General features: G+C 50.5%; 10 protein-coding genes across 10 annotated transcripts; 4 read left to right on the top strand and 6 right to left on the bottom strand.

Annotated features, from left to right (window-relative positions):
- Positions 1-29: 29 nt before the first annotated feature.
- On the bottom strand, positions 30-1,877 carry An02g03620 (uncharacterized protein; the record flags this gene model as incomplete). Its single annotated transcript, XM_001399461.3, has 1 exon — positions 30-1,877. The coding sequence occupies one exon, from the start codon at positions 1,875-1,877 to the stop codon at positions 30-32; it is 1,848 nt and encodes a 615-aa protein (XP_001399498.3).
- A 219-nt stretch (positions 1,878-2,096) lies between these two features.
- On the bottom strand, positions 2,097-3,173 carry An02g03610 (hypothetical protein; the record flags this gene model as incomplete). Its single annotated transcript, XM_059746192.1, has 4 exons — positions 2,097-2,402; positions 2,483-2,713; positions 2,952-3,036; positions 3,136-3,173. The coding sequence occupies 4 exons, from the start codon at positions 3,171-3,173 to the stop codon at positions 2,097-2,099; spliced, it is 660 nt and encodes a 219-aa protein (XP_059605127.1).
- Positions 3,174-3,743: 570 nt separating this feature from the next.
- Positions 3,744-4,706, bottom strand: An02g03600 (hypothetical protein; the record flags this gene model as incomplete). Its single annotated transcript, XM_001399459.3, has 3 exons — positions 3,744-4,168; positions 4,228-4,594; positions 4,659-4,706. The coding sequence occupies 3 exons, from the start codon at positions 4,704-4,706 to the stop codon at positions 3,744-3,746; spliced, it is 840 nt and encodes a 279-aa protein (XP_001399496.3).
- Positions 4,707-5,436: 730 nt separating this feature from the next.
- On the top strand, positions 5,437-6,787 carry An02g03590 (uncharacterized protein; the record flags this gene model as incomplete). The annotated part of the gene is made up of 4 exons (XM_001399458.3): positions 5,437-5,537; positions 5,619-5,803; positions 5,864-6,629; positions 6,682-6,787. The coding sequence occupies 4 exons, from the start codon at positions 5,437-5,439 to the stop codon at positions 6,785-6,787; spliced, it is 1,158 nt and encodes a 385-aa protein (XP_001399495.1).
- Positions 6,788-7,474: 687 nt separating this feature from the next.
- An02g03580 (uncharacterized protein) lies at positions 7,475-7,924 on the bottom strand (the record flags this gene model as incomplete). Its single annotated transcript, XM_059746191.1, has 1 exon — positions 7,475-7,924. The coding sequence occupies one exon, from the start codon at positions 7,922-7,924 to the stop codon at positions 7,475-7,477; it is 450 nt and encodes a 149-aa protein (XP_059605126.1).
- Positions 7,925-8,257: 333 nt separating this feature from the next.
- An02g03570 (uncharacterized protein) lies at positions 8,258-9,356 on the top strand (the record flags this gene model as incomplete). The annotated part of the gene is made up of 2 exons (XM_001399456.3): positions 8,258-8,434; positions 8,493-9,356. The coding sequence occupies 2 exons, from the start codon at positions 8,258-8,260 to the stop codon at positions 9,354-9,356; spliced, it is 1,041 nt and encodes a 346-aa protein (XP_001399493.1).
- A 92-nt stretch (positions 9,357-9,448) lies between these two features.
- An02g03560 (hypothetical protein) lies at positions 9,449-12,161 on the top strand (the record flags this gene model as incomplete). The annotated part of the gene is made up of 14 exons (XM_059746190.1): positions 9,449-9,557; positions 9,624-9,658; positions 9,729-9,753; positions 9,857-9,913; positions 10,074-10,124; positions 10,182-10,270; positions 10,357-10,392; positions 10,467-10,520; positions 10,591-10,621; positions 10,738-11,127; positions 11,229-11,257; positions 11,335-11,702; positions 11,813-11,869; positions 11,954-12,161. The coding sequence occupies 14 exons, from the start codon at positions 9,449-9,451 to the stop codon at positions 12,159-12,161; spliced, it is 1,539 nt and encodes a 512-aa protein (XP_059605125.1).
- Positions 12,162-13,109: 948 nt separating this feature from the next.
- An02g03550 (uncharacterized protein) lies at positions 13,110-13,916 on the bottom strand (the record flags this gene model as incomplete). Its single annotated transcript, XM_059746189.1, has 2 exons — positions 13,110-13,271; positions 13,644-13,916. The coding sequence occupies 2 exons, from the start codon at positions 13,914-13,916 to the stop codon at positions 13,110-13,112; spliced, it is 435 nt and encodes a 144-aa protein (XP_059605124.1).
- A 224-nt stretch (positions 13,917-14,140) lies between these two features.
- On the top strand, positions 14,141-15,943 carry An02g03540 (uncharacterized protein; the record flags this gene model as incomplete). Its single annotated transcript, XM_001399453.3, has 3 exons — positions 14,141-14,351; positions 14,413-14,525; positions 14,585-15,943. 3 exons carry the CDS (start codon positions 14,141-14,143, stop codon positions 15,941-15,943), a joined length of 1,683 nt encoding a protein of 560 aa, XP_001399490.1.
- Positions 15,944-16,051: 108 nt separating this feature from the next.
- An02g03530 (hypothetical protein) lies at positions 16,052-16,767 on the bottom strand (the record flags this gene model as incomplete). Its single annotated transcript, XM_059746188.1, has 5 exons — positions 16,052-16,159; positions 16,238-16,453; positions 16,488-16,506; positions 16,581-16,634; positions 16,685-16,767. 5 exons carry the CDS (start codon positions 16,765-16,767, stop codon positions 16,052-16,054), a joined length of 480 nt encoding a protein of 159 aa, XP_059605123.1.
- Positions 16,768-17,451: the final 684 nt, after the last annotated feature.

Here is a 17,451-nt window from a genome sequence, read left to right as displayed (position 1 = left end):
CCTCACAGGCTCAAGTGTGGAGCATGCCCTCATGCCTTAGTCGAATTCTTCCTAGGGCGGCCGCTGATAGTAGAGTTGCAAGTATTGACTCGATCAATATCATACGGATTCTCCTCATATGTGACTGTACGAGCAAGAGAGCGAGCGGACTTCTTGGAAGCACGCGACGCCCGCCTTTCGATTGCACCCCTAGAAGGCACACTGGAAAGGCTGTCGCTATCACTGTCATCACTGTTATCGTTGTCAGCCACAGCGGCAGTGTCTCCTTTCTCCACATCGGACTTCGCCGGCGGAGGGGCTTGGCTCTGCTGCGCCGCGGCAGCAAGTCTCTGCATGAATGCCTCTGCCTGGGCAGCATAGAGGCAGCGCTTGCGGATGCGAACACCATACAGGTAGAACACGATAGGGAAAGGAATGCATGCAAGCGACAAGAACGCGGGGATTGAGGAAGCCCAGTGAATACCGAGGTTTTCGTACATGTAGGTCGTGAACAACGGGAATGCAAATCCGAACAAAGATCGGAGAGCCGAGTTCGCGGCCAGCACCGATGCAGCATAGATCGTGTATGCGTCAATGAGGTAGTTGAAAACACTCAGGAACACCAATACCAAGCCGAATCCGAACGGGGCCCCCGCGGCCACAGATGCCATCCAGTGAATGGACGGATAGTTGGTCCAGGCAAACCAGAAAAGACCGATAGGTAACGCGATTCCTCCAAGAATACTTGGGGGCAGACGAACCTCGGGAGGCAAACGGCCGTTGGCTTGTTGGCACTTCTTCGCATAATTCAGATTGTCGGGAATAGTGAGAGAGACTGCGATCACCATCCCGACTAGGATACCCAAGAAAGCCAAGCCTCCAATACCCTCACTCCAGCCGCGTGCCTGCTGGAAGACGATAGGATAAGCTGCAAACAGCATGTAGAGCGTTCCATAGATGATGGACATGTAGATACAGAGGAGCAGCACAATGGGCTCTCTGAAGAGCATGAGCCAAGGTCGTGACAGGGCGGTCTTCAATGCTTGGCCTAAAGCCACCTTGCCTCTCTCGATATCCAGTTTACTGCGGTAGACCTTGCCACTCAGTTCAGACAGCTTCTCTGCCCGTCGGCGCAAGAGAACTGGAGCATATGTCTCCGGCAGGAAGAAGATAAGGCATAACCACATCACGCCGGAAAAGGCTGCCAGAAATCCTTCCACCCAACGCCAGCCTGCCCCGGCACCGAGAAAGCCACCAATGACAGGGCCAATAGTAGGTCCACAAAGAGGTGCCGCGGCGAAGAGACTGATAGCAATACCACGTTTGGCAGCGGGGAACAGATCTGCAATCGTTCCGCCCGCATTGCCAAAAGGTGACGATCCAAAGAATCCGGCCAGGAAGCGAAGGATGACCAGCGTTTGAATGTTCTTGGAACCTGCAGCCCCTGCATTGAAGGCTGTGAGAAGCGCAAATGTTACCGAGAAAACATTACGGCGTCCAAACACCTCGCTCATTGGAGCCCATAGTAGGGGGCCAAAGGCGAAGCCCAAAACGAATAGAGAGATACCGAGGATTGCAACCTCTTCCTCACACTGAAACTCTATAACAACCTGACTTATACTTCCTGAGTATGCTGATGATACCAAGGCGACAGTAAGGGTCACGAAGGAAACTAGAATGGTATATAGCCATTTTGAAAGACTGCCAAAAGCCATGGGGTTTCGAGGATCGTTAGGAAGCCAGGTGACGACATAGGGCGATTCTTCCGTCCCTAACCCTTCATAGTTGAAATCGATGATCTCCGGGGTGACGACTTTTTGGTCGAAGACAAGGCGCCAATAAGGGATCTTCGAGGGCCGAGGAGCGCCGCCATTGGCGACAGTACCTGCCATGCCCATAGTGCCCGTTAATTAAGGTTCAGCACAACGGCTATTCTGCAGAACGGTGCTGGGCGATATGAGGAGTCGACCCAATAAAAAGGTATACCTCAACTTCCTCCAGCAACTGCTAGAATGAGAAAAAAGAATGACGAATAGATAGATAAATGTAAAACCACAGATATGGTCTAAGATTGAACCGGCACAACTTTTCCGATTACAATTTCTTCGTTTATCCGGTTACTCGGCAGGGGCGATTGCCCTCAGCGAATCAGGACTCGGAATGTGTTCGGGGAGCCGAGGTTGCTTCAGAATTTGCTGTGCCTGTCTTATCTCCGCCCAATTTCCGCTGTTCCAGTACTTCTCGTTGCTGCGGCTGCCTAACGAATCCTTTATTCTGTTCGAGGAAGCGATAAGGCCACATGTTCGAGAGCTTTGGTTGTGGAAGATCAGGATCAGGTTGGCTGCGTTGAAGTATTGCTTCGGCTGCGTTCCTTTTGCGTCAGCAGTCTGAGGAACGCCAGCCCAATCCAAAGAGTTGCGATCCTCAAATAAAGATTTATAATGAGCTTCGGTAAGCTTCAGAATCGTGGGATGACGAGTCAGTCTGATGATTAATCGTGAACTCTTCGTCGTAAGCGATCATAGTTAATCCCAAACTCCTCGCAGCCTTTCGTATGGAAACGGGGTTCTCGGTATCCTTTTTCCATGGTAGTAGTCCGTAGCCTCTTTGTCTTGATCTTCCAGACTCTTGTAGACAGACGACATGGTTCAGTTGCGTATTTCGCGAAGAATGTCTGAACAGTTCCATTGAAAGCGCTTAATACGACACGAGGAGATGCGGGGGATGCGTTGAGCTGTGGCATACCGAAGATGTCAGTGTGGGGCACACATGGTAACAAGGGAATGAATGGGCGTCGTAGACATCAATACAATATCTTCAAGCCGCATTACTTGAGCATAGAGCAATGTGTGCCTGAATTATGGGAGCATGCTTTGAGTTTAACCAGGCCTTGCGTTTGTCCTGGATGCTATTGTGAGAATCAGAACGCAACCGTTAGAAGTATATTTCTGTCTGACTGACATATGCCAAACTGGTGCACCCCCAACCAAAATCCTTCTAATCCCAGCAATTTGTTTCCGGAAAATAAGATCAACACTTACTTCCAGTGTCTCAAACCTTTAGAGGAGACTTGTACCCTCCCTTAACTAGCACAAAACAAGGCATTATTAGTCCCCTAGTCGCTAATGTTGGCCACGGCATCCATACTAGACATACAACGTTGGCATTAATAGGAAAGTCTGTTTTACAAGCATAGAAATACAAAGCTAAAGTATTATATCTATACGGCTCATTACTTCATTAAGAAGAGAGAAGTCGTAGCAGATGTACATTTATTTTAATGGTTTACATTTGTTCTTTCATGTATGAGATATTTATTGAGAGGGTCCGACCGATTAATCCCTGCAATCTTGTTTTCCGGAAAACAAGATTGCAGGGATTAAAAATCTTAGGTGGGGGCTTTATGCGCTTCCAAAGTAAGCTGACAGCAAAGGGTGGTCCCGTGTTTGCTCGCGTCCTTGGAAGAGGTAGAGAGCAAGCAAGTGAACAGTATCGTCTGACCGGACCGAGATCTAGTCACCTCTGACACAGAACCTTAATATTGCTCTAGAATGCATACTCTGCAAAAGAAACGCTATAAACGAAAGACGTATAAACATGCGCCCGGACCGAGATCTCCGCCTCCGTATCACTGACATGTCTACCTGTAAATACCTCTATCCAAGGGTGGGGGTTATAACTACAGCTTTATAATAGTTCTGCTGTTCCTCCTGCGATTTTTCCAAAGTCAATAGTAAGCGAACAGCGCGTATATGTAATTCTAGTCATCTGTTAGTGTATATAGTTAAAATAGGAGAAGGGATCATCATACCTTCGATTAACAATTCATAGCTCGTGAATTCGTCGTCGTCGCGATGGACGAGAATTGGCACATTTTGGTTCATAAGCGGTTTCGCCTTGACCCGCACTTTGATGCCGACACCCTTGCTCTGATCGACCCATAGCATTTGCGAAGGCCCTGTACCATCAGGTACAATATCCCGGAAGCGCTTCTCTTCGTCCCTCAGCCAGTCGCGGAAAACCCTGATTACCCCGTCCTCAACCGTGTGTGCACTTAGAAGCAGATTCGTACCCGGCATGACCTTCACAATGTTCACAACCATACATAGCTGAGAGAAGTCTTCAGAGTCCTTGAGGATTATAGGGCGCGTGACAACCAAGTTGTCCCGATCGGATTCTTGCTCATCGTCTGCCAAAGTCAGAGACTTCGGGGCCGTGACCACTGTGTCCGGGAACAGGGATACATACCTCTTAGGGGAACTAGCCTTGTTCCGCTAAATCTTTCTTCTACCACGACTTCAGGACGGAACCGAGAATACACCGAACTCAGTTTCCCAAGTTGCTGGGTCGTGTCGGGATTCTCATAAAGCGAACCACCCCGCCCGGAGAGCCAATCTAAACCGTCGGTGTCAAGGTATGTGCAGAATACATGAGGTTCGGTTAGCTTTGAGTTTGGATGAAAGCATTCTAGGATGAGTTTGTATTCATGCAGTGGAGCGCCGATGAGTAGGCGATAATGTAGGATCCGTAGGACGAGGGCGTAGAAGCGGTGAGAAACTGTCGCCCAAGAGATGAGGGAGCGCGTCGAGAAAGAGGATAGAATCTGACCGAGAACCTGGAAGAGCCATACAAGCATTAGCGAGACATCTTGACAACCGTTGGAGATCGCGTTGTCGCACTTCGTTGGGAAGAGAGTAGAGGTGGAGCTTTGGATGGGCGTCGTCCATGATCTGATCAACTGCGGGGAATATGTGTGAATCTCATATCTTCGCGCAAGCAGAATGAACAGAACACAATTCGTACACAGCAGTAACAGCAGTTCAGTGGAGCCCAACTGGAGGGATGTGACGTGCGAGGGTCAGATGATGCCAGCGAGCTTCTCCGGGGATGTGGAGGTTTCGGTGATAACGGGCGATAAGGCTAGCCAGTTGCCCCTCGTTTCCCCTGACGTCAAACGAATCGGCCCGAAAGAAGACGGGCAGGTGACTGTCTGGATTCGGGTAGCCGCGGGCTTTAGTCACCAGTGGGGTATGCGTCTGATGTTCAATTCAACCGGCAGACATGCTGTGCAGGTCTGTTGATTCTATTTATCCTAGATAGACTAGCAAAATGCAGGAGTCCAATGGTATGAGTTGATATCCTAAAAACATGGAAAGGATATAAGTATGAACAGTCATACCCCATCAAGATTGCAGGTGCTGCAGCAAGAAAAGGGTCCAGGGCTCCCCATGAATTTACCCGAGCAACCGACCGGATGGCTGCTTTTTACCCCGTGCTGGTTCGGTGCCGAATCGCCCATAATTTCCGGAGACCCCGCGACTAAGCCCCGCCGCCAGGGCCATCAGCCGACTTTTCTTTTCACGCAGTTTCTTCGCTCTTCTTTTTCTCTTTCTCTTTCTTTTTCTCTAGTAATACCACGGCTCTTCGATTGCATTGACTGTTTGCATTATCTCAACAATGGTTGAACACGTTCTGGACGATATCTCCCATCGGAGGTTCAACCCCCTTCGAGGATCCTACATTCTGGTCTCCCCACATCGGACCAAGCGCCCCTGGCAGTAAGTTGGCCTGCTTCTGTCCAACAGAAATGGACATGGACCCATTCAGAGAGGAGCAGCTGAGCTAAATGCTGCGATCAGAGGACAGCAGGAGAGCCCCTCTAAAACTACTTTACCAACCTACGACCCCGCTTGCTATCTTTGCCCCGGAAACAAGCGCGCGCAAGGCGATACTAACCCTAAGTATGAGAAAACCTTCGTCTTCGTAAACGACTACAGTGCGGTCAAGGAAGAACAAGCGCCGTATAGCCCTGAAGGTGGCGAGGGTATGTTTGGCTTGTAATCTCATGGCCCGGCGAATGCGACGCTAACAATTCGAGGACCAGACCTTGAATCATTCTTCCTCAAGGCAGAGCCTGTCACCGGCAAATGCTATGTACTTACCTTCTCTGCGGCCCACAACCTCACCTTGGCCGACCTTTCGCCTGCTGAGATTGTGCCTGTCATTGACGCTTGGACTGAGATTTACACTGCCCATTTGTCCCCCAAGTCGCCCTTGGCTGCTGTAGCTCCAGCGACCACCCTGCCTCCAAATTCCCCAACTGCTAGCTTGACCAAGCCCAAGGAGCAGTATCGCTACATGCAGATCTTTGAGAACAAGGGTGCTGCCATGGGGTGCTCGAACCCTCACCCTCACGGTCAGGTCTGGACTACCAGCTCTTTGCCCGAAGAACCGGCTATGGAACTCGAGCAGCTGAAGAAATACCGCCGGGAAAATGGTGGCAAGCATATGTTGGAAGCCTATGCTGCTCTGGAAAGCCGGAAGCAGGAGCGCGTGGTGTTTGAGAACGATGCCTTCCTTGTCGTCTGCCCCTGGTGGGCTGTCTGGCCTTTTGAGACCATGATTGTCAGCAAGACCCACAAGCGTGCGCTGGTCGACTTAGATAGCAGCGAGAAGGTGCAGCTAGCGGAAGCCATTGCCGAAGTCACCAGACGTTACGACAACCTCTTCGAAACGCACTTCCCGTACAGCATGGGTATCCACCAGGCACCACTTGACGGAACCGAGGAGGAAATCGAGTCGTCATATCTTCACCTTCACTTCTACCCCCCGCTATTGCGCAGCGCCACTGTGCGCAAATTCTTGGTCGGGTGAGTGGTTATAAACCATCACGTTACGGTAAAGATTGCTGATGAGTCATAGGTATGAAATGATGGGCGAGCCCCAGCGTGACATTACACCCGAGCAAGCGGCTGCGAGGTTGCGAGGCTGCGGGGGAGAGCTCTATAGGAAGAAGATGGACAACTAAGATCAAAGAGTATTGGATCAAGCTGGATTGTATGTTGTATACCTATGTGTTCTGACAGCAATGAATACTTGCATTCGTGGGTCCATCGGACCAGTCCCGGCCGGCTTCTATGTTTCGGACTTGTATCGACTCCTGTCATCCTCCCTCGAGAAAGGGAGCTAACCGGTTATGCGTGTCTCAATCACCCACGCGCAATTAATGACTTGCACCCTTACTTCGGCTCAGCCTCTATCCCTTGCCAATTCCTGCGTCATCATGCTCGTCCTTTCCGATTTCTCCACGGCCCACCCGTCCAGTGATCTGCTATGAAGCGGCTGAGGTGTGCATTCGACGTAACTTTACCTCTTAGTTTGAGGGGGTGAAACATGGTTCACCTCTCATTCTTTGAGGCGCCAACTATCGAATTACGAACTTTGCTTCGCCTTCTACGTGCGCAAACCTCATCATATGTAGGATACTTTGCCGGCCAAAACACACTATACATCATAATCGTAGAATAAGCGAGTCACAATCTGTGCCTTCACTGATACATCGCCACAAGCATTCCTTTGCCTTTTCATTACATTATTGTTCTGATCATAATCTAGCCGATCCGTAGCTCATCCCTGCACCAAGAGATTGAACATGCACAGAAAAAAAAATATTCAGCTGGATATCCGGCGAATAATATCAAAACCCCAGCACAACCTAAGCAGCCAGATACGCCTCCCTCTGCGTCAACATCCAAGCCAGGGTAGACGAAGCAACAATCAGAGGGCTGACAAAACGCCCCTTAAGCTGCGCACTACCGAAGCCCAACCACTCGCCGACAAAGTGTACCAGAGCAATGCCAAAAGTCCAGAGCGCGAGATCGTAGACAGCAGGGTTGTTGAGGTTATAGGCGGCGTACATGCGGACTACGGAGGAAAGGAAAGTCCAGGTACCGAAAGTCCGAGAAGAGAGAGGGTTGGTGGGCGGACGACCATCAGCAGTTTTTCCGTTGTAGAGATCTGCGGCATAGGACTCCGATCGGTAAGCTTGGATGCTGTTTGCGGCGGAGACGACGGAGACCTGGATGGAGAAAAATGGGCAGGTTAGCATGGGGTCGGTCCGGGGAACGGGAGTGTAAACAATGGGGTTAGTACCAGGAAGAGCCATTTGGGCAGCAGACCCTCGAATGGGGGTAGGTAGGAGAGAAGAGCGGCCATGGTTACTATGATATGTAGCACTCCGTAGTGTTTGAGAGAACTGGCTGCAGAGAGATAGAGTTGTGGAGGATCAATTGGTTGGGAAGACTGATAATTGCGATGAGGATATTGCTTCTTTGGAGTGGCCGAGGTCTGCCCGCTTGGGAGGTCTTGGCACCGCCAATCCCCAACCATTATTCTGCTTTATGATTGCTGCCGCATCCCCGTCCGTCTCCGGATTCTTTCTGCAGCCAGCTTCCATCCCCACGATCTTCAATCGGCACGGGTTGAACAACAAGCAACCATGGACTTTCTGACAAAACATCTGGACTGCCTGTCCAACTGGCAGTTGAACCTGCAGCCTGGCTGGCAGACGGTGGGCGCCTCGGCTCTTCTCGCCGCTGGCAGCTTGTTCGTCGTCTCTCGGGCACTCGTTTTCGTCAGGGTCCTCCTGAGCTTGTTCGTGCTCCCTGGCAAGCCCGTATGTTGTCCCTGACAATCTCAATTGGAGACTATATCACTGACTTCCAATCTGCCAGCTCCGCTCCTTCGGCCCTAAGGGCAGCTGGGCCGTGGTCACAGGTGCCTCCGATGGACTCGGCAAGGAATTCGCTCTTCAGCTCGCCCGCGCTGACTTCAACATCCTCCTCGTTTCCCGTACTGCATCCAAGCTTGATACCCTTTCCAATGAAATCACAACCAAGTTCCCCTCCGTGCAGACCAAGACCTTGGCGATGGACTTCGCCCGCAACCAGGACAGCGACTACGAGAAGCTGAAGGAATTGGTGGATGAATTGGACGTGTCCGTCCTGGTCAACAACGTTGGAAAGAGTCACAGCATCCCCACTCCCTTCGCTCTGACCCCCGAGGATGAGATGACTGATATCGTGACCATCAACTGCCTGGGTACCTTGCGGGCCACCCAGCTGGTCGTTCCGGGTATGATGCAGCGCAAGCGCGGATTGGTCTTGACTATGGGCTCGTTCGGTGGACTTCTCCCCACTCCTCTTCTTGCTACCTACTCCGGCAGCAAGGCTTTCCTGCAGCAATGGTCCACTTCCCTTGGTTCGGAGCTCGAGCCTTACGGAATTACTGTCGAGTTGGTCCAGGCCTACCTTATCACCTCTGCTATGTCCAAGATCCGCCGGACCAGTGCTACGATCCCCGACCCCCGCTCATTCGTGAAGTCGGTCCTGACTAAGATTGGCCGCAACGGCGGATCTCCCACGTACGCGTACAGCTCTTCCCCTTACTGGAGCCACGGATTGATGGCCTGGTTCTTGACCTGCGTCACTGGTACCATGGGCAAGATTGTCGTTAGCCAGAACAAGGGCATGCACGAGTCTATCCGGAAGCGTGCTCTGCGCAAGGCCGAGCGCGAGAAGGGCAAGAAGAGCACCTAAGGTGCTTGGCAGTCGCTTCTAGATGATGACTCACGTGCGTTTGTCGATCAAACTGGGGTAAGGGGAGAGATAAACAAAGGAAAAAAGGGAGTATGGAGAAGAACGAGCCGGTGGGGGGAGTGTCTGTGTGTGAGCTGAACCCTGAGCTGAATCTGTATCCACTGGGGACGTGTGGCGAACAGTCTCGGGATTCGGTGAAAGGTGCATGCAGCGATGGAGCCAGATCGAAGACCGTCTAGATAGGAGCGGGCCGCATCTTATCTTCAGCGGAACAAGCGGCAGTGGGAGTGGCAGTGGCACAGGTCCGGATGGACCTTACCTTTTACAAAGTACTCTACTAACCTACACGTGGTGTGTGGTGTCTGTCGACAGGGCCAATTAAACCTCCGACCAGGGGGTTGTGGCTACGCAACCCATGATCGACAGCACCAAAGATGATATGATATTACTATGTTTAGCAGAAACAGATAGCATAAAGTACGGTTAATCTAATAATGCAGAAAGGGAAGATTTCCGCAGTTATCTCGGTGCTCCATGCTCTTTCATTCTACTGACAGGTCTAGTCTTCGCTAAGTCTGTCAAATGCGCGCGCGCATTACAGAGAATCCAGTGCAATGAATGAAAGCAGTGCAACTATGCAGATATCCACCGAGATCTCGGAAGTCGGAAACTGCACATCAAAGCATAACTGAACTGAACTCAATCGGACTGGACCAGGCCGGACCGCATGGATGGGGGCCGTCCGTCCTAATCTTGGGACCACCGCCGGTGAATAAATCTTAATGTTGCTTTGTGTCTGTGTCTCGGCTGTCTGATGACTTGCAGATAAGGATGGAGGAAGAAGGGGGAGCCTGTGGGACTGTACTACTGATCTGAGGAGAATTTCCTGCAGGGATAGTGCAGTGCTAGGAGGAGTAAGTTTCTGCACTCGGAGAATAGAATGGCGTGCGAGAAATCCTCCGTAAGGGAGAGACTCGGAGATAGAGAGTTGTATATATAGAACAAGGTGGTCCTGGCACGTAGTACAGACGATCAGGTAGAGTAGATAGTAGTAGATAGTAGATCACCTTCCAGGTTTGCTTTTTATGAAGAATATCTATTGAAGCTTAGCCAGGAACTTTGACTGTCAGTATTGGCAGTTCCAAGGTTTATGGTGATAAGGACGTAGTTTAGAAGCAGTCAGAAAGTCACCAAAAAGACGATGGAAGCAGGTCAATGATATCATGATCCTCAGGTTGCGGCTCTCCTTGGTAGTAGCTTAGTAGGTTAGTCTAATTGACATCTACCCATACAATATTATTATCTGAACATAATAATGGGTTATTCTACATACACCACATGACACAATACCCATCAAATCCATCCTCATGACCCTATTCAGGCTTTCCCAAAATGACCACCAACCATCATCGCCACCACCAGCAAGAAACAACCAGCCCTGGCAACGTCCCATCGCACCGTCACCTCACTCACCTCACCTCAACCACGAAATGCCAGTTCTATTCTAACGTTCCTAGCTATCCCTCCTTAGTCATAACCCAACCCACCACACTCTCCCCTCTCATAGGCTCAATCCCAACCAACACGCACGGGTCGACCCCTGTTCCTGAAAATCTAGACCTTCTAGCAGAGACTGACTGGTACGACTACGGTGGCCACTACTTTTGTTTTTTGTCCACAGAGCTCCTCGATGCAGCATCATGCAGAAAACCAGCCCGCCTTGCCCGCCCTCACACAACATATTGCACACATACAGGCAAGGATTCCGCTGGTTACTGTCCCATCACGGCTGTATTATTTTCCATAGTATTCTTTTAAGACAAATAGATAGATCTGGGATGAGTGAATTACGTAGGTGTTGTGTTGTCTGAGGTGGTGAAACACTGGCTGCTGTTTCTGTGGTGGAACCCGCTACGCTATTTACTTACTTTCTTGGGAGGAGAAATTTTTTCTTTTTTTCTTCGGTGGCCCTGTTGAGTATGGATGGTTGGATAGTGGGACGGACGGGATGGGCGAAGAGAACTTTTTCTGGTTAGCTTTGGGTATCGACGGGGTTGGCTTTGTCTCGGGCTCGGTGGGTTGCGTGATGCTGCACTTTCGGGATACTACGTCGGCTGATTGTGCCGGGATTATTCGATCGGTTTGTGTTACTTCTTGTGGTGGTTTATCTGTGGTTGTATTATACTTTGAGAGTGCATATAATGCTCTTGCTACGTCCTGTATGCTATTGCTATTCCATCTGGAGTTCACATGGGAGCTCGAGGACAGCAAGCAGCGTCTCGCTCTCGCTCTCGCTTGGAAATACGGCAATATGCCGGCATGCCGAAACCGACCTAACGGAGGGAAGTGAAACCTCACCGGAAGCCGAAAAGGTCATCGATTGCAGGCCGGTCAAGTTCCGACCGAATCCATGGTAAGAGAGGGAGATCTCTGATAGGCTGTATGGTGCGAGTCAGGCTATATGAGCTCCAGCTAGAGCTGGACCTGAGCATCGACGTGCACGAGAGGCTCTGGTTGGGTGAAAATTTTCGCTGGTGGAGAGGATCAGCCAACGCTAAATAGAAGATCCACTGGCCCGGTGAGCTTCAAACGGGAAGGGACGAGAAGTGGTGCGTAGTTAGCGTGAGATATCGGCACACCGAAGGCAGTTGGATGGACAGGCATCCCGAGACCGAGACGGTCGGCGGATGGCCGAAGTACTCGGGATGGACGACGGTGAGGCTGGTTGTGGTCTCGGTGAGCAGGGTTGGCCGCTTAGGTGTGATGTACTTATCAGCGACGGTCGCTGCTAAGGAAGATATTTAGATTGCTGGTTAAATTTTCTCCCTCTCGCATTTAAGCTGTCGGAGGTGATAGTCCTTCCCACCCTCCTTCATTTTTATTTTATTTTATTCTCCCCTTCCCTTTGGCCGCTGCTGTCGGGCAAAAAGTGAAAAAGCATGTGTTCGTGAGAGTTCGGGATCGGCCAAGAGCCAAGAAGGGATTTTCCCAACGCATGCAGAGTCAAAAATTAGAAATTTTTTTAGAAGAAAAATTCTTTCGTGGTTAGACCCACTTGGCGCCCGGTGATCTCCCTCGTTTGGGCCTGAGGTTGCGTTGGAACCGGCAACTTTACTACGACTGGGCTTTTTTCGTGGCTCAGGGGCTGATCTGACGATTTTTGAAGGAAGGAAAAAATTTTCCTGCTGAGTTTGACAGACAGGTAATGGAAACGAAGAAGATTTCAGGAACGTAGTGGATCACGAATGCTCGTCAACAATGCTTTGTTCAGCAGGCGGGCTGAGGTTCCAGGAGGGTTCTGACTAAGTTGTTGCATGGCTGCGGGAGGCAGGGCGATAGTAATATTAGACTGCGTTAATATTATGCAGGCGTGGCTTTTTACTGCACCCGGCCATCAGTGAATCAAGGGAGGGTGGATCAGCCAATGTCGCCCCCCTCCTTCCAAACAAACAAATCATTCACGTTGTCAAGATGCTTCCCTTCCTTTCTGTGACACGGAATGGCCGGAGACAGCGATGTTTTAGCCACTGGGATTGCAGTATGTGGTGGTTCCGGGTAACATCGACATGTCAGTGAATCAATCAATGATGCAAACCGTTTTGGTCGTACGTAAATTGTTTGTCTGGTGACGGGAATCGGTCTGCCAACCCGACGACAGCCGCATCATAGTTATAATTATTTTAGATTATGATTCGGTTGAAGGAGGACTCGGTACCATTCATCATCGTCATCATCAGCAATCATCATCAAAGATCAATGCTCTCCTTCGGGATCAGTGTCACGGTCACACTGTGGCAAAACATTCTGTGTAGCCGATCTGGAGATTCCTACTCTATACAAGGATAGATGAAATCGATGGACAATAACAACAACAACAACATCATCATCATCATCATCATCATCATCACAAAGGAGCTGTATACAAAGAGTATAGTATGCATGTATGCATGTATGTATGTATTTACGTGGGATACAGAATGTGTAGAGAATCAGTTAGGATTCGGAAAGTCACGACTCAAGAATCCTCCGAAAGAGGCAAGAATGTTGGTAACAAAATAACAGCAAAAAAAGAAAGAAGGCAAAAAGAGCAGGTGATGCCCTCGTGACCTGCCCGCATCCATCATCCCAAATCCTCCCGTCAGGAACTCCAGCTTCATCCACTCCATTCTTTCTTAGCGCTACTCCATCCAATCTCCAGTCTCTCTCCTCCTTCCCTCCATCTCGGTTCGTCTCCATCCGCTTTTTCTCCGCCGGCGAAAACGGATTCCCCCCGATTCAGGTACTCACCGTCCACATCTCCCCGTTTGTCGTAGCCTGCTCCGGCTCTCTCCAGACAGTCTCTCCACTCTCTCCCCACTCCAAGACACGCTCTCGAAGCATCCAATGAACTCTCCGCCCCCTAGCTTCCGAATCTCCCACCTCGTTCGCCTGTCTTCGGGCCCTTGAGATCTGGGCCCCCGTTTTTTCTTGCCATGGTCCTACCCCGAGGATGGGGTCCTCCAATCCCTGGGATGGAGGCGAATCGCCGACGGATGGAGCGTCAAATTCTTTCACTTCCATTTTAGTGGCATTCACTCGTTGACACCGTCATACTTACCGAGTTCATCTTTGTGTGCGGCCCCCCTCCCCCCCCCTCTCCCCCTCTGCCCGGACCCCATATATATCCCTCCATCTCCCCCGGGTCTGTCAGCCCTTTGGATGTCTTTCTCTCCCATCAATCTTCTCTTTTTCCCATCTTCCCATCCCTGGCAGAGGATTCCGCGTTGTATGAATCCACCGGCAACATGGGTGTCTCTAATATGATGTCCCGGTTCAAGCCTCAGGCGGACCACTCTGAGTCCTCCACTGAGGCTCCTACTCCTGCTCGCTCCAACTCCGCCGTCGAGAAGGACAATGTCTTGCTCGATGACAGTCCCGTCAAGTACTTGACCTGGCGCTCCTTCATCCTGGGTATCGTCGTGTCCATGGGTGGTTTCATCTTCGGTTACTCTACTGGTATGGTGACATCGATTCTCTGCAGCTAGTCCCCTCGGTTGCTAACCTTTTCCACCACCAGGTCAAATCTCTGGTTTCGAGACTATGGATGACTTCCTCCAACGTTTCGGTCAGGAACAGGCGGATGGATCCTATGCTTTCAGCAACGTCCGTAGTGGTCTCATTGTCGGTCTGGTAAGTGGCATACATCATGGACTGTCCCTAGAGACCAACCCGACTGACAATCTCTTCAGCTGTGTATCGGTACTATGATCGGTGCCCTGGTTGCTGCTCCTATCGCAGACCGCATGGGCCGCAAGCTCTCCATCTGTCTCTGGTCTGTCATCCACATCGTCGGTATCATCATTCAGATTGCCACCGACTCCAACTGGGTCCAGGTCGCTATGGGTCGTTGGGTTGCCGGTCTGGGTGTTGGTGCCCTCTCCAGCATTGTCCCCATGTACCAGAGTGAATCTGCTCCCCGTCAGGTCCGTGGTGCCATGGTCAGTGCCTTCCAGCTGTTCGTTGCCTTCGGTATCTTCATCTCCTACATCATCAACTTCGGTACCGAGAGAATCCAGTCGACTGCTTCCTGGCGTATCACCATGGGCATTGGCTTCGCCTGGCCCTTGATTCTGGCTGTTGGCTCTCTCTTCCTGCCCGAGTCTCCTCGTTTCGCCTACCGTCAGGGTCGTATCGATGAGGCCCGTGAGGTTATGTGCAAGCTGTACGGTGTCAGCCCGAACCACCGCGTCATCGCCCAGGAGATGAAGGACATGAAGGACAAGCTCGACGAGGAGAAGGCCGCCGGTCAGGCTGCCTGGCACGAGCTGTTCACCGGCCCTCGCATGCTCTACCGTACCCTGCTCGGTATTGCTCTGCAGTCCCTCCAGCAGCTGACCGGTGCCAACTTTATCTTCTACTACGGAAACAGTATCTTCACCTCCACTGGTCTGAGCAACAGCTACGTCACTCAGATCATTCTGGGTGCTGTCAACTTCGGTATGACCCTGCCCGGTCTGTACGTCGTCGAGCACTTCGGTCGTCGTAACAGTCTGATGGTTGGTGCTGCCTGGATGTTCATTTGCTTCATGATCTGGGCTTCCGTTGGTCACTTCGCTCTGGATCTTGCCGACCCTCAGGCCACTCCTGCCGCTGGTAAGGCCATGATCATCTTCACTTGCTTCTTCATTGTCGGTTTCGCCACCACCTGGGGTCCTATCGTCTGGGCCATCTGTGGTGAGATGTACCCCGCCCGCTACCGTGCTCTCTGCATTGGTATTGCCACCGCTGCCAACTGGACCTGGAACTTCCTCATCTCCTTCTTCACCCCCTTCATCTCTAGCTCCATTGACTTCGCCTACGGCTACGTCTTTGCTGGATGCTGTTTCGCCGCCATCTTCGTTGTCTTCTTCTTCGTCAATGAGACCCAGGGTCGCACTCTTGAGGAGGTTGACACCATGTACGTGCTCCACGTCAAGCCCTGGCAGAGTGCCAGCTGGGTTCCCCCGGAGGGCATTGTCCAGGACATGCACCGCCCCCCTTCCTCTTCCAAGCAGGAGGGTCAGGCTGAGATGGCTGAGCACACCGAGCCCACTGAGCTCCGCGAGTAAGCCACTCGCACTCGCGCGAACTCATTTTGCTAGTTGCTCTTGTACATTGAACCTGCATCTTAAGCTTTGATTTATTTAATTGCATGATTGCTCTTTGCATCGCATTTGCTAGCTAGCTATTATCGGCATGAATGCGTCCACGCACGCAATGTTTGAATGGCTTGACTCATCGGGAAGGATATGGTTGGGAACTACGACATCGGCGTTTGGTGATACCTGCAACTGCATACATCTGTTGACGTTGAAATTTTTTTGAGGTTATTGAGAAACGATTAAATACAAGTATATACGAACCTTACTTGGTGATCCAGTAGATTTTTCACTTGTCTTAGTAATGTAGTAATTGTAGACAGTAACGTGGCCAAAGTGATCAGTGCATTCTTCATCCGACCATCTCCGTACACGGAATAGCGTCCTCCACATCGACTCCCTCGGTGTCAACACGAAGTCAGGAACGGCTCTACACAGCGGGTCCGGGGTTCTCTCTTCTACTGACCTTCTAGAATTCTTCTAGAAACCCATATAATGATAGTAGACCACATACATTGCACGTGCACATTCCCCTTCTACAAAGTAGTCTACATCACACATGAAACGATAAATCCAGTCGCTTTTTTTCCCCGGTCTCCTTACCCACCCCCTAGCAGATAAATGCAACCTAACACCTACCACGTGTGACATGATCCCACCCCTGATCTATGTAATATACCCATCAACCCAAGCATAAATCATCATACAGACCTTTTCCATATTAGTACTACTAGTAGAGTAGTCGCTGCTACAATAAGCAAGTAGTCGTTCATCCTGAATGACTCATTGTACATGGTAGTAACATGAGCAGAACCATCCTAGCATGCTTCTCTAGGAAGAGAGGGGAGAGTGAGCAGGAACTTAGAAGATAGACAGACAGATAACTTTGTTTTCATTTTTCTTCCCTCGAGATGATTGAATTTGTGCACAGAGGTTTGTGCTAGCTAGTACTACCCAAGTTCTTGAGAATGGATAGAGAGTCAGAAGTAGTCAGTATCTATCATTTCTATATTGGTTGACTTATACAGTCTCTTTGTCTTGGGGTTATCAGTAGTTGGTTCAGGGTGTATGTGTATGCGTATGCTTGTGCTTTTAGGTTCTTGGTTGTTTGGTTTAGTGGGGGGAAGTGATTCGATTGATGTTTGTAGGTGTATTTCTTGTTGGTAGGGGGATGAGATGTGGTGGTGGTGGCAGTAGCCAGTAGTTTTACCGCAATGTGTCCATTTGCTCATTACGTCTCGCTCACTCAAGTCATCAAAGTGCTATTTTGGATCAAACCATTCCTGCCGTCTCGTCTCTCCTACTTGTCTACTTGCTATGATGAATGAGGAGAATGGTATGCAGTAGTATGTCGTCGCATGCAATTCATACTTCTATAGACAATCTACTTCGTCCACCACAACACAAAGCACAACTAAACTCTTCATCAACATGACAATCGATTCGCGGGAATAAATCCCAGGTATTCAGGAGAAGAC

The sequence above is a fragment of the Aspergillus niger genome (genome assembly GCF_000002855.4).
Source record: "Aspergillus niger supercontig An02".
Classification (NCBI taxonomy): domain Eukaryota; kingdom Fungi; phylum Ascomycota; class Eurotiomycetes; order Eurotiales; family Aspergillaceae; genus Aspergillus; species Aspergillus niger.
The sequence above is the reverse complement of the archived record's forward strand: the minus strand, read 5'-3'. Positions and strand labels throughout refer to the sequence as shown.